This window comes from Syngnathus leptorhynchus, chromosome 9 (assembly GCF_054491065.1).
Source record: "Syngnathus leptorhynchus isolate UIUO chromosome 9, UIUO_Slep, whole genome shotgun sequence".
NCBI lineage: Eukaryota > Metazoa > Chordata > Actinopteri > Syngnathiformes > Syngnathidae > Syngnathus > Syngnathus leptorhynchus.
Window position 1 is genome coordinate 974,446 of NC_141203.1, and position 13,325 is coordinate 987,770.

Sequence of the window (13,325 nt, forward strand, 5' to 3'; positions counted from 1 at the left end):
TAGCTTCTTTCGGAGGGCTATTATGACTGTCACCCAAATAAATGTATGAGCACCTCATATTATATACAGTAAAAGCTACAAAACAAACTGACAAGTAATTCGTTTTCAAATCAGACTAGTAAAAACTGGCCAAATATTTAAAAATAAAATATTTAAAGTGAAGACAATTTGCAATTCGAGTAATGACATGAATTTGAAGCACAATTTGTCTACGCAGGCCACATAAAATGATGTGGCGGGCTGCATCTGGCCCCCGGGCCTTAAGTTTGACACCATGCTGTAGAGCGAATACTCTTTGCGCACACTCTTACAGTTATACCGCCACTCTCACCTACTGCAGTGGATGTCTAATTACCCTTTAATCTAGTACAGCCAAAAGAAAAGCATGTTCCCTGGTGTCACACGCACCCCCCTTGGTATCGCTGGGGGGGGCGGGCGCGGCCCACTATTTGAGAAGGACTGAGCTAGAGGAAAAGCAACATCTCCGGAAAGGCAAACCAGCCCACACCAAATCAGCCCCTACTGAATTAGCCCTCATTGAATGAGTTTTCACCGAACCAAAGTGTGCAACGTAACTCAATATAAGCACCCTAAAGAACTTTCTTACTGCTTTTTTCTCCTGATATTGCATTGTGGCACTGTCGGAGAGAGAAGCCCAGCGCTGATTTATAAAACCTGTTTCCTGAACACAGACTTAGTATAATATAATCAACTGAAATTTAACTGGCTGAAATTTAACTAATCTGATGTGAGTTTGATTTTTATTGTATTTTTGTCCTTAGAAGAAAACAAACACGCCTTGAAGAAGTTGGACACAGGTAATGGTTGAAACAAGGTGAATAGCGATTGGGCTGCCCTCTGCTCCTATGTGATGAAATTTTCCAACATGAGCATTAAAGATAAAGAACTGGGACAAAATCAAACAAGGCCTATTCTAACAATCCGCCTGTTTGTGACCTTAAAGGTTCCTCAACTGAAAACATGAGCTTTTGAAAAATTAACATCTCCCTTTGTGGAACTGGCCTAAGAGTCAGTTAATTGTGTGTGCAAAAATCCTATACGTGTAACCCTCCACGGCAATGCTTTTATTAGTAATTCCGCTCCCCACCACTCTGAGTTGCCATTTAAATAATGGAGCGGGTATGTCTTATTTATTGGTGTACCCATGTGAAACCTGTGAGACACAAGCAATTACAACCAACAAACTATGTTTCAATCAGTCATCGTGGACCCTAAACTCCTTGTTTAAAACACTAGCGTAAAACAATCCGTGGCATTTTTAAGTCTCAAGCCCTTGTCACAAATGACAAGTAACCGGGTTGGCTAGTTGGTGTTTGTGTAAATGTTAGGGTTGGGGTTTTTGTTAGAGATGTTCTAACTTATTTTGCAAGAACCACACGAGAGACAATATGCCCTTTGAACACTTGCAAGTGGAGAATTTGTTCGTTACTGTAGATACAGCAATGTCCGAACAAAGTCTGCCGTTGAAGTCATGCAAGAGAGAAGACCCTTTATTGAGAGAAGAAGGGTGGGGGTGAGAGTCAGCCAAGGTGGGGGTGACATTTGACATGTGTGGTGGTCACCTCAGCAAATGATTAACCACTTGGGAGGGTCCCAGTTTATCGCTCCACAAGGCCGTGGACATAAATCCTAGTGGAGCAAAACAAGGACGCCTCCACACCACCTGGAAAGCTTCAACAACTGAATGGTTAAACTTTTCAGAGTCACGGGAAGGTAAAAGGTTCAAACAAAGTTCATCATTCTAGTCTACATCCCAACATAATCATACGATCAAGATAGTTTATAAACCCTAACAGTTTTCGTGGCATTATGGGGTAGGGTTAGGGCAGAGGTGGGCAAAAGTTTTGTCTTGCGGGCCGAATTGGGTTCTAAATTTGGGCTGGGGGCAAAACCAGGAGCAGATGGATTTAGTGTTTGTGTGAAGTAATAGAAATGACATGTAAAGGTCATTGCATAAAAGGGTTTGGCCTTTAGTAGGTAGTAAAGCATGGATATTAAAAAAAAAAGCTTTTTGAAAACAAATGCATTTATTAACAGCATTAAACAAAATATTGCACCCAAAATCAGTGATTCTCATTAAATGAGATGACACTGTTATTATGAATAACAATTTCCATCACTTCAGCGGTTGCAGGTCAGATTTATGAAAGATGTTTATCTTATGAGGCGAAATCACATCAAACATTTTGACCAAATACATTAATCATCTTGAAGAATCGCTGAAAGGATACATCTAAATAAAGAAATAAAGAATCAAAACAGCAACACGATGACGGATATCTGAAAATCAGAGGAGAGCTTTAACGCACAAATATCTGGTGACAGAGGTGAGGAAACGGGAAATGCTTGCTTAAAACATTTAAAAGTTAAGGTGAGTCGCAAACAGGTGGTGCATTAATGTCTTTGGGCATCCTGCATCGTTTGAAAACGAGAATCAAGTCAAGTCAAGTTTATTTGTATAGCCCGAAATCACAAGAAAGTCTCAAAGGGCTTCACATATACAAAAAATGACACCACTAGTTGAAAATGAGAATGGTCACTAGTTTCAATCCCTGCTTGTTTGTACAAATTATTTATTTATTATTTTTACAAGAAACTCCCCTTCATCTTTAGTTGGTCTCCCTTTTCTTGCTAGTGCATCATAGTCTGGAGTCAAATTTGTTGCGGCAATTCTTAGGATAGAGCTGAGGTGGTGGTCCGTTAACTTAGATCGGACGGGGCTTTGCTGATGTTCACATGGCTGAACGTCTGCTCACACACATCGGTCGAGCCAAATTGTCCACTCTTTTTTTAAACACTCGGTCGGCACTCAGTGTCCGCCTTTCTTTTCTTTGGGCCACTCATTTTAATGGAAGGGTTCCAAAAGTCAGTCAAAGTCTGCTTTATTGTCAATTCCTTCACGTTAAGACACACAAAGAGATCGAAATTACGTTCCCCGCCGTCCCACAGTGACGAGACACATCACACAACACATACAACCAAATAGCACAAAGAGTAAAGACAATAGATAAGAGCAATGAATAAGTAATGAGCAAATAAACTTAATAAATAAATAATAAATAAATAAATAAGTAGACAAATAAGAGGAGCAAAATGGAGCAAGCGTGCATACGGCAGACAGCCAGAATATAGCGCAAAAATACAGGACGTTATACAGCCGAGGGAGGAGGGGAGAGAGATTTCAGGATCCTGACAGTTTGGAGCATGAAGCTGTTATTGAGTCTGGTGGTGTGGGAGCGCAGGCACCTGTACCTCTTCCCAGAGGGCAGAAGATCAAACAAAGAGTGAGCGGGGTGACTCACATCACACACAATCGCGGTCGCCCTGCGGGTGAGATGGGAGGTGTAAATGTCCTTCGGGGAGGGGAGTGAAGCACCAATGATCTTACTAACCGTGTTCACTATGCGCTGCAGGGCCTTCAAGTTGTACTCTGTGCAGCTACCACCCCACACAACGATACAACTGGAGAGGACGCTCTCAATGGTGCCACGGTAGAATGTGGTCATGATGGCAGGAGGAGGACTCGCTAGTTTTCATAGAAAGTACAGGCGGCGCTGAGATTTTTTCGCCAGCGACTTAGTGTTGGTGGTCCAGGAGAGGTCCTCACTGATGTGCACCCCCAGGAATCTGGTGCTGCTCACTCTCTCCACCACAGCACCGTCGATGGTCAGCGGCAGGTGTTGGGTGTGACCCTTCCGGAAGTCAACAACAATCTCCTTGGTCTTGCTGACGTTCAGCAGGAGGTTGTTGTCCCTGCACCACGTGGCCAGAAGGTCGACCTCCGACATGTATTGAGTCTCGTCACCCCCGGTGATGAGACCCACCAGAGTCGTGTCGCCGGCATATTTCAGCACGCGGTTGCTGCTGTAGTTTGCAGTGCAGTCATGCGTCAGCAAGGTGAAGAGCAGCGGACTGAGCACGCAGCCTTGGGAGACCCCTGTGCTCAGCGTGATGCTGCTGGAGACACTGTCGCCAACACGTACTACCTGAGGCCTCTGACAGAGGAAGTCCAGTAGCCAGTTGCAAAGGTAGGTACTGTCAAGTTTGCAGATGAGACGCTGTGGAACCATGGTGTTAAACGCAGAACTGAAGTCCACAAACAGCAATCTCACATACGAGTCTCTGTTCTCCAGGTGGGTGAGGGCAGAGTGGAGGGCAGAGCGGATGGCATCCTTAGAGGACCGTTTGGCTCGGTACGCAAACTGGAAGGGGTCTATGGTGGGGGGGAGAACGAATCTGACGTGCGCCATGACAAGCCGCTCAAAGCACTTCATGACGACGGGTGTCAGTGCCACAGGGCGGTAGTCAGTGAAGCAGGAAGGAGCAGGTTTTTTCGGCACAGGTATGATGGTGGCAGCCTTGAAACATGACGGGACGATGGCCTGCTGCAAGGAAATGTTAAAGATGTCAGTGTCAGGGGAAAGTTTGTGCGTATGTGGCTTTAGCGTAAAACTGTATCTGAAAGCTCAGTGCACGAATTACGGGAATGCTGACGTTACAGCCCACACTAAAATTTGGCACTGATCGAAATAGAGCGCCGAGTGCACCGGGTCCATTCTACCGTATTTTCCGGACTATAAGGCACACCTAAAAACCTAACATTTTCTCAAAAGCCGACAGTGCGCCTTATAGTCCGGTGCGCCTTATATATGGATCACTTGATGTATTTGTTGATCCATACTGGTTGTACACAGTGCTCTGCCAAAATGTTTCAGTACGTTTTAATACAACTAGTAAATTACAAGGTCGCATCGCTTCCCAGCATTACGGCAACTCATGGTGTCGGTACACGACAGGCAAGTGTATCCCTGCACCATCAGCGACTCCCGTTTGGTTCTCTCCTTCTCGACACATTCCACCAGTATATGATGCAGTGCGTCATGTGGTACGTTCCCGTGATGATTGGGTGACACAAGGCATCGAGAATAAAATGAGAATTTTTTGCGTTGCGTGTCCCCACGCCCCACATCTCAAACGCACCACTATGCACGCACTTGCACGCACAAACTCAGTCAACTATGATTGAATTGCGTCGCCAGAAACTTTGGTGTGAATGCAGCATAAGAGGAATGTGAGCATGTCTTGTGTTAGGGTTGATAAATTATTGTGATCGTATAATTATTTTGGAATGTAGACTAGAATCATCAACTTTGTCAAAACCAAAACCTTTCACCTTTCCTTGACTCTGGAAATTTTCCACATTCAGTTGAAACTTTCCAGATGATGTGGAAAACATTCTTGCTTATTTAGTTATCTAAAATGCTCCACTACTTTGTTTCCACAACCTTGTAAAACAAAGAGCTAAGACCCTCTGCACTGATTAACCAGGTTGCAGAGGTGACCCCCGAAACCTGTTCACTCTCACCCTAACCCTGCTTTCTCTCAATAAATATTCCCTTGCAAGAGGCTTAAGTCAGATTGCTTTCAAGCACCTCTGTATCACACAGGGTGCTGATGGCTTTCTCCCCTTGCAAGCGTAAAATGGCCAAACGGTCTTACATGTGGTTCGTGCAAAGAAGTTAGAGTGAGGAACACTCTAACATCTTGTGTGAGTGAGAAGCTTTCCGGGTGCATGTAAGAGATTGTTTTTGGTAGGGGTATCGAAAATGAATGGAGTCACAAACAAATGACAGTTTAAATGGCTGTATTTAGTCCGCAGTCAATTCAGAGACATTATATTTTTAATAGAACAAAGTACAAATGATCATGTAAACATAGCTGTGTTTAGTAATTAAAAAATAATCAAATGTGGTTTAAAATAACAAATTGCAAATTTACCTGGTCAATTGAACTTCATTTGTAAATGAACAGAACATACCATTTACATAAATTCATAGATTTTCAAATGGGGAACCTTTTGGTTCAGACACTACATTTATAAAAAATATTGCAGGTTTTTTTTTTTTTTTTCATTTGGTGCAACACATTTTATGTTGCTTTAAGGATACTGTGGCTGATTTTCATTCTCCAGTAAACATTGGATTGGTCACAGTAGTGGTAGCATTCTGAAAGAGTGGATTGTCCGCCTGAAACAGAGAAGTGACAATGTTAAGCCAGTTTCACAAGTGATGAAACTTTACAGAACAGAGCAGTCACAAATAAGTTAGATACCTACAGTGTCTTGAAAAAGTATCAATACATTTTTATAACTTCAATGGTTTTTTGGGGTTTTTTTTTAACGTGACTGTGTGACCAACCTACAAATTAGCACACAATTAGGAAGGGGGATCAAAATGATAAATCATTTTCAAAATTTTATGCATATTAGAAAGTGAAAAATGTGTGCATCCCTCTGTCAACACGTCGCCACCTATCTCTGTAATTGCATTTGCAATTGTTTTGGTGCTGTCATATGCCGTGCCACTCTGTCACTGAATCACCATGGATACCATTCACAGCCACGCCCCTTCCATTAAGTCAATCACCCACACCTGTTCCTGCTCATCAACTAGTTCCTATTTAAACACCACACATCAATCACTCCCTTGTCAGTTCGTCCCAGTATACTACCCGTCTGTGCTCTTGCTCAAAGTCAAAAGTCTGCCTTATTGTCAATTTCTTCACATGCCAAGACACTCAGAGATCGAAATTGCGTTACCCACTATCCCACGGTGACAAGACATATTACAAATCATCCAAGAAAACAACACAAAAAGTAAAAACAAGAAGGCACATACAATGAATAAACAAGTGTGATGAATAATAAATAAATAAATAAATAAGAGGAGCAAAAATGGAACAAATGTGCTCGACACAGATTTTCTATAATGAACACCATGTTCAAACGTAAGGGTGTCCATGTGTGCACTTGGCACCAGGACACCCTTGGCCGCGGTTCGATGATCGACTTTGTAGTCGTGTCATTGGATTTGTGGCCGCATGTTTTGGACACTCGGGTGAAGAGAGGAGCAGAGCTGTCAACTGATCACCACCTGGTGTTGCAAGTGTGCATACAGCAGACAGTCAGAATATAGTGTGAGAGTAGTGCAAGGCAGCCAACGTGGCCTAAAAGGTCAGGACGTTATGCAGCCGGGTGGAGGGGGGAGAGAGTTCAGGATCCTAACAGCCTGGAGTATGAAGCTGTTGGTGAGTCTGGTGGTGCGGAAGCACAGGCTTCTGTACCTCTTCTGTGCCTTGTTGCTCTTGTTGCCCACCTGTTTACGCATATTGACCGACCAAGCCTGAACGCCGCCAGCCCTGACCGAACGCCCGATCACTGACCACAACTCCGTCTCGCTCCTTGAACTCTACACCCAATCCCCTCATTTCTCCAATAAACAGTGTGTCGCATTTGGTTGCCCTGCCGGTCTGTTCTTGTCGGGTGCATTTATCGACCAGCTTCGCACATCTAAACTATGGTCTTTTGATTATGGTGGCAAATCACTGTATTTGATGAAAATTTGCATTAATAAGATGTATTCCATCCATCCATTTTCTATACCGCTTTCTATACCGCTTTCTATACCGCGTGTTGGAGCCTATCCCAGCAGTCATCGGGCAGTAGGCAGTTGGCTAAATGGGTTCAGAATGCAGAACAGCAGTGATGTTCTTAGAATATTCCACATTTAAAATTCACCGGTGCCCCAGTGATGTGGGCGCAGAAACTCCCAACGAGCTTGTGGGATCGGATGAACTGGAGGCTTTCCCTGTTTCAGTAGAGCAACTTTGTGGTTGATATTTATAAATCTCAGTAGTACCACACAATTTTCACTCACCCTACCTCCAGTTGCCCCTGTTTGGGAAGAAGTCGGCAGAAATGCACATTTGCCTTGGCCAGCATCATTAAGCTGCATTAAGCATTCAAGAAATGCAATTTCTTCCATCTTGGTTTCTAATCCAATCAATCGAGTCTCCATTTCCATAATACTCCTCTTAATGTCTCTGATCTCCCCTCCAGTCTCTTGAAGAATGTCCAGAGCTCTGCTGATTTTTTTCCCCAGAGTTCCCAGAGTTTTCAATAGATTTTTAATTTCTTCGAAAGCATCGGCCGTTCCCTGATCTTTTTTTTGGCCCCATCGCTCAAATAAAAAAAAAAAATCTTGCTACTGCTCCTCCCTTGAACAAGTTAAGCTATTTTATGTTAATTTGTATTTTTCATGTCTGTGTCTGTATGCCGTTATCTCTGTTTGCACCAATAACCTTGAGAGCAGAACAAAAGAGTCCTACTCTCGGCAGCCTGAACTGAATTTCTACTACTACTTGCAGTATTACTGTTTCAGCCTTGGGTGGGTCTGTTTTAGTCTCGATACTTTGCCACTGAGAGTAGACCTTAGCTGGGTTGTTGGAGAACATTGTGGCAAGTAGCCAAGCCTGTGAGTCTTTGCTTGGCAGTCTCAAGTGCCTCATCTGGAGACATTTTGTTGTATTTCTTGGGCAGTTATTTCTTAAGACTCATATCTATGCTTTGCTCTGTTCGGAGCCTATCTTCTCTGTGGGTCGGCCTAGTTTTGTTTCTAGCCTTCTCTTTCATGGAGGTGCTCCTTCCGGTTGGTCTTCTGATAGCCAAGCATTTCTAGGGCAACTGATACTCTTGCATAGATCAGTTGATTGGTTCTCAGTAGGGACACGTTGCTGTGTTGACATCACTCAGGAGTGATTCTGATGGCACTTTTTTCTTTAGCCTTGGCAAGCAGGAGCGCGTTGTTCCGCCAGGACTAAATGATCTTCTGTTGAGCTGTTCTGCTTGTGGGGCTTGGAACCCACTCTCGATGTTTGGGAGTCTTGTCTTGGCTCCCCCTTGCCATAGCATATTTGTATCACAAATGAAATACATTGTGTCTCATTCATCTCCACTTGTGATACCAACCTCCTATTGCTAATGTCTGAAGACTGGGCCCTTAATTGTTTCTTGGTCAGTTTGGTTGTGGGGATCTGAAGAATCCATGCCTCCCAAATTTTGTGCATGCAGCCATACTACCAGACCATAATATGTTCAAAATAAAATAAATATATCAATTAATACTCTCCCACTGGGGTTACTACTGTAGTAGCACTCCATCAGTAGCTTGTTTTCTGCCATGCTCTATAAATGTCTCACTGATTTATCATAGATATCTGGCACTAATCCGAGGTATCGTCACATAGCATGAAGGGTATTGCCTAGGGACCCAACTGGATATTACCACTCCCCCTGACCAGGATTGTGTCCACAGTGAAGTGTTCTGGGCATAGAAGCCCAAGGTAAGACTCAGGACACTGGAGAGAGAGAGCTGAATGAAGTGGTTTGGGAGAGGGAAGTCTGGGATTCTCAGACAAAGCTATTCCCTCTATGGCCCAACCACAGACAAGCCAAAAAAATGGTGTTTGTGTTTGTGTATACCTAAACATACAGTATATAAGTTTTGTTTAAATGATATTTAAAGCACATAGTACAACTGTCAATGACCAAAACATTCAATGTAATGTAAAATCTAAATCAAACTGTCTTACCTCTGCCCATTTGGATTTCTTTTTTTCATTTTCAAACTTCCTGAACTCTTTCAGGTCCTTCACGTAGATAAGCAACTTAATCAGCATTAACAAGAAGATGCCAATAAGAGCCACGGATGCAATCGAACCTCCGATGATAGCCGCAACACTGGGTGGTTCTGGACAGTCTGGAGCAAAGCATATGACAATAATATATGATGAAAGCTTGTTTTGTGGATATATTAGTTGGAATACATATATATATATATATATATATATATATATATACACTGCTCAAAATAATTAAAATAACGTTTTGAAAACACATCATATTTCAATGGTGAAAAAAAAAAGTTGGATATCTATACTGATATGGACAGTTTGTCTCAGGAACAAAAGGATGCCACATCTTTTGATGGAAATAAAGGTTTTCAGCCTACAGAGGGCTCAGTATATAGACACCCCAAAAATCAAAGTGAAAAAAATTATGTGGCAGGCTCGTCCATTTTGCCTAAATTCAATTTCTGCAATTCAAAACTCTTTTCACTGTCTGTATACTCTTGCCACATGAGGATGGGAATGTCGTGGATCAGGAGGGTCTGACCATGGGTGCAAGGATTTCATCCCGATACCTAATGGCAGTCAGACTGCCGTTCTCTAGCCTGTAGAGGTCTGTTCGTCCCTCCATGGAAATGCCTCCCCAGACCATCACTGACCCACCACCGAACCGGTCATGCTGAATGATGTTGCAGGCAGCATAGCGCTCTCCTTGGCTTCTCCAGACCCTTTCACGTCTTATCACAGGTGCTCAGGGTAAACCTGCTCTCATCTGTGAAAAGCACAGGGCGCCAGTGGCGGACTTGCCAATTCTGGTGTTCTATGGCAAATGCCAATCGAGCTCCACGGTGCTGAGTAGTGAGCATAGGGCACACTACAGGACGTCGTGCCCTGAGGCCACCCTCGTGAAGTTGTATCGGTCCTGCTGATGGGATGAGGACCATCTACGGCCCTGTCCAGCTCTCCAAGAGTAACTGCCTGTCTCCTGGAATCTCCTCCATGCTCTGGAGATTGTACTGAGAGACACATCAAATCTTCTTGCAACAGCACGCATGGATGTCTCATCCTGGAGGAGTTGGACAATCTGCGCAACTTCAGGAGGGTTAAGAAATCGCCTCATGCTTCCAGTCGTGATAATGACTCTTACTAAAGCCAACACTTGTGGAAAAACAGTTTAAAAAGATCAAGAGGGAGGAGCTTGAAATGGCCTCCACCTGCAAAACCAATCCTGTTTTGGGGACCAGCTCGTTGTTGCCCCTCTAGTGCACCTGTTGTTAATTCCATGAACACCAGTGCAGCTGAAAGTGATTAACAACCCCCTCTGCCACGTGCCTGACCAAAACCATATCAGAAAAGTGTAATTGAATTCATGCCATACCCTGATAAAGAACTGTTCCTTTAATTTTTTGAGCAGTGTATATATATATATATATATATATATATATATATATATATATATAGAGAGAGAGAGAGAGAGAGAGAGAGAGAGAGAGATATAGATATATAGATATTAAATGCTCCATCAATACTTCTAGGCATGGTAGGGTAGGGCAGGGTAGGATAGCGCACCGCCAACCGCGCAACTGCACCGCGCTGGTCGCATTATTGTGGCAGAGCGGTGCGGTTGGCGGTGCGATCGGCTCATTTCGTGAGGTTTGACAACCGAATTTCGTCCAACATCCGAAGCAAAAAATCTCAATTTTTTTTTTTGAATACCGAATTATTTGAGAACCAGGACGTTTGAAAACCGAGGCTCCACTGTAATAATAATACTAGTCAAGTCAAGTCAGGTCAAGTTTATTTGTATAGCCCTAAATCACAAGTAGTCTTAAAGGGCTTCACATGGACAAACAATTGACAATTATTCTCAAAGCATCCCCTGATCTTGAGCTCCCAAAAGGGTAAGGAAAAACTCAAAAAAAACCTACCAGGGGAAAAATGAGAAACCTTGAGAAGGGACCTTAGATGGAAGGATCCCCCTTTCAGGATAACCAGGCTGCAATGGATGCAAAGAGGGCACATAAAATACATAATATGGAAATCAAAAAGTGGATGTCCAGGCCAAAGCGAAGAGCTGTCGGAGGAGCTGTCGACAGCGATTATTACTAATAATAATACTAACTAGAATTAGCAATTTCTGGAGAAATTGCGTGTGAAGGCGAAATACTAATAACTTTTTGTGGAATGCTGCCAAATGATGTGGAAACGAGTCGAATTACTTGAGAAATGTAGAAATTAGAGGTGAAAAACGGAATTTTGGAGAATTTGGTGGAATTTCAAATTTGAAAATGTGGAATTTATGGTAAGTGGGAATTTGGGGAATAGGGAGGAAAATGATGAAGAATTGAAAGTTGGAATGGGTTGAATCGGTTGAAAAATGTGGAAATTAGAGGTGAAAAACTGAATTTTTGAGAATTTGGTGGAAATTTCAAATAATTATAGATATTCCGGTTTGATTTGGTTCACTTCCGGTTTATTTAGGGTCACTTCCGATTTAGAAAGGTCACTTCCGGTTTAGCTGAGGTTACTTCCGGTATATTTGGGTCACTTCCGGTTCAATTTAGGCCACTTCCGGTTTAGCTGACGTCACTTTCGGTTTAAAAAGGTCACTTCCGGTTTAGCTGAGGTCTCTTCCGGTTCAATTGGGCCACTTCCAGTTCAATTTAGGCAACTTCTGGTTTAGCTGAAGTCACTTACAGTTTAGTTGGGGTCACTTCCGGTTTATTTGGGTCACTTCTGGTTTGATTGGCGGCACTTCCGGTTTACCTGAGGTCACTTCTGGTTTATTTTGGGACACTTTTGGTTTGATTTGGGACACTTTTGGTTCATTCGGGGGCACTTCAGGATCAATCCAAGATGGCCGCCACACTGGAAGGGTTGAATTGTGTGGAGTGGGGGTGAAGGGGGTGAATATGGTCAGTAAGGTGAACAAAGTGAATAAAGTTGGAATGGGTTGAATCGGTTGAAAAATACAGAAATTAGAATGGAAAAACTAAATGTAGACTAAACTAAACGGGTTGCTACTAAAGGAACATAAGAGTTTGATCTTAAAGTAGTTCATTAGACATCCTGTGTATGAGAGTATGAAACTGTAAAGTGCTGAGTGTGTGACGGGGGAACAAAACAAGATATGTGGTGCAAGGTAGTATAAGAATGGAATGTTCCAGAACAAACGATAACTCAGGAGCAGCAAGGAGGACAAGATGACCCAGGGGTAGCTGGTGGATAACAACTGGTGACCCTGTAAGGAAAACTACAACCAGGAGGAGCGAGCAAGTGATTCTGCAGGAGAATAAAGACCAATGACAGCAAGCTAAAGTTAACTGCAGTATACACATAGCCAAAAGAATAATGACAGAATGCCTTTGTTGATGTGCCATTTGCATATTGTGTAGTATAACTCATGGCTGGGCAACTCGGAAGTAGAGTACGTCTGCTGGTGGCAACAGAGGCGTACAGAGCTGTATTGAGAAGGACCCGAGACCCAGGTGCTTGTATTAGATCTGTGTGTTAGGAATAAATCCACTCGTGTGTGAAAATGCCGGCTTCCTGATACACTGATACTATTGCAGAACGGATATTGTTGGATGAGTGGCAGTTAAGTAAGGTCACAAATTGGAGTCAGATTACTAACTTGAGTTTATGTTAAATTAGAAATAAATTCCAACACTACTGTGGTGGCCCTTTGTCTACCGTCGATCATCGGACACGTAAGTATGACTGCGGAACAAGAGGTTTGCACGGCTTTGTGCATCAACTGCACCCTTCTGTTAGTGAGGTTGTCCCTACTAGAGGGACGTGTCCGCCAGTTAGAGCAGAATAATGCGATAACAGTAGAT

At 43.1% G+C, this 13,325-nt stretch overlaps 1 protein-coding gene across 5 annotated transcripts in view; it reads right to left on the reverse strand.

Annotated features, from left to right (window-relative positions):
- Window positions 1–5,499: 5,499 nt before the first annotated feature.
- The window catches only part of itgb2 (integrin, beta 2), a 105,755-nt gene continuing 97,929 nt past the window's right edge, over window positions 5,500–13,325 (reverse strand). For 3 of the 5 annotated variants that reach the window (XM_085919938.1, XM_085919936.1, XM_085919937.1), the window contains exons 15-16: window positions 9,451–9,617; window positions 5,501–6,047 (exon numbers count right to left, since the gene is read on the reverse strand). In XM_085919938.1, the coding sequence (XP_085776064.1) occupies window positions 5,982–6,047; window positions 9,451–9,617 (233 nt within the window). In that variant the 3' untranslated portion in view covers window positions 5,501–5,981. Of the gene's footprint in view, window positions 6,048–9,450; window positions 9,618–13,325 lie in introns of all 5 variants that reach the window. The other 2 variants (XM_085919935.1, XM_085919939.1) reach the window with 2 other exon arrangements.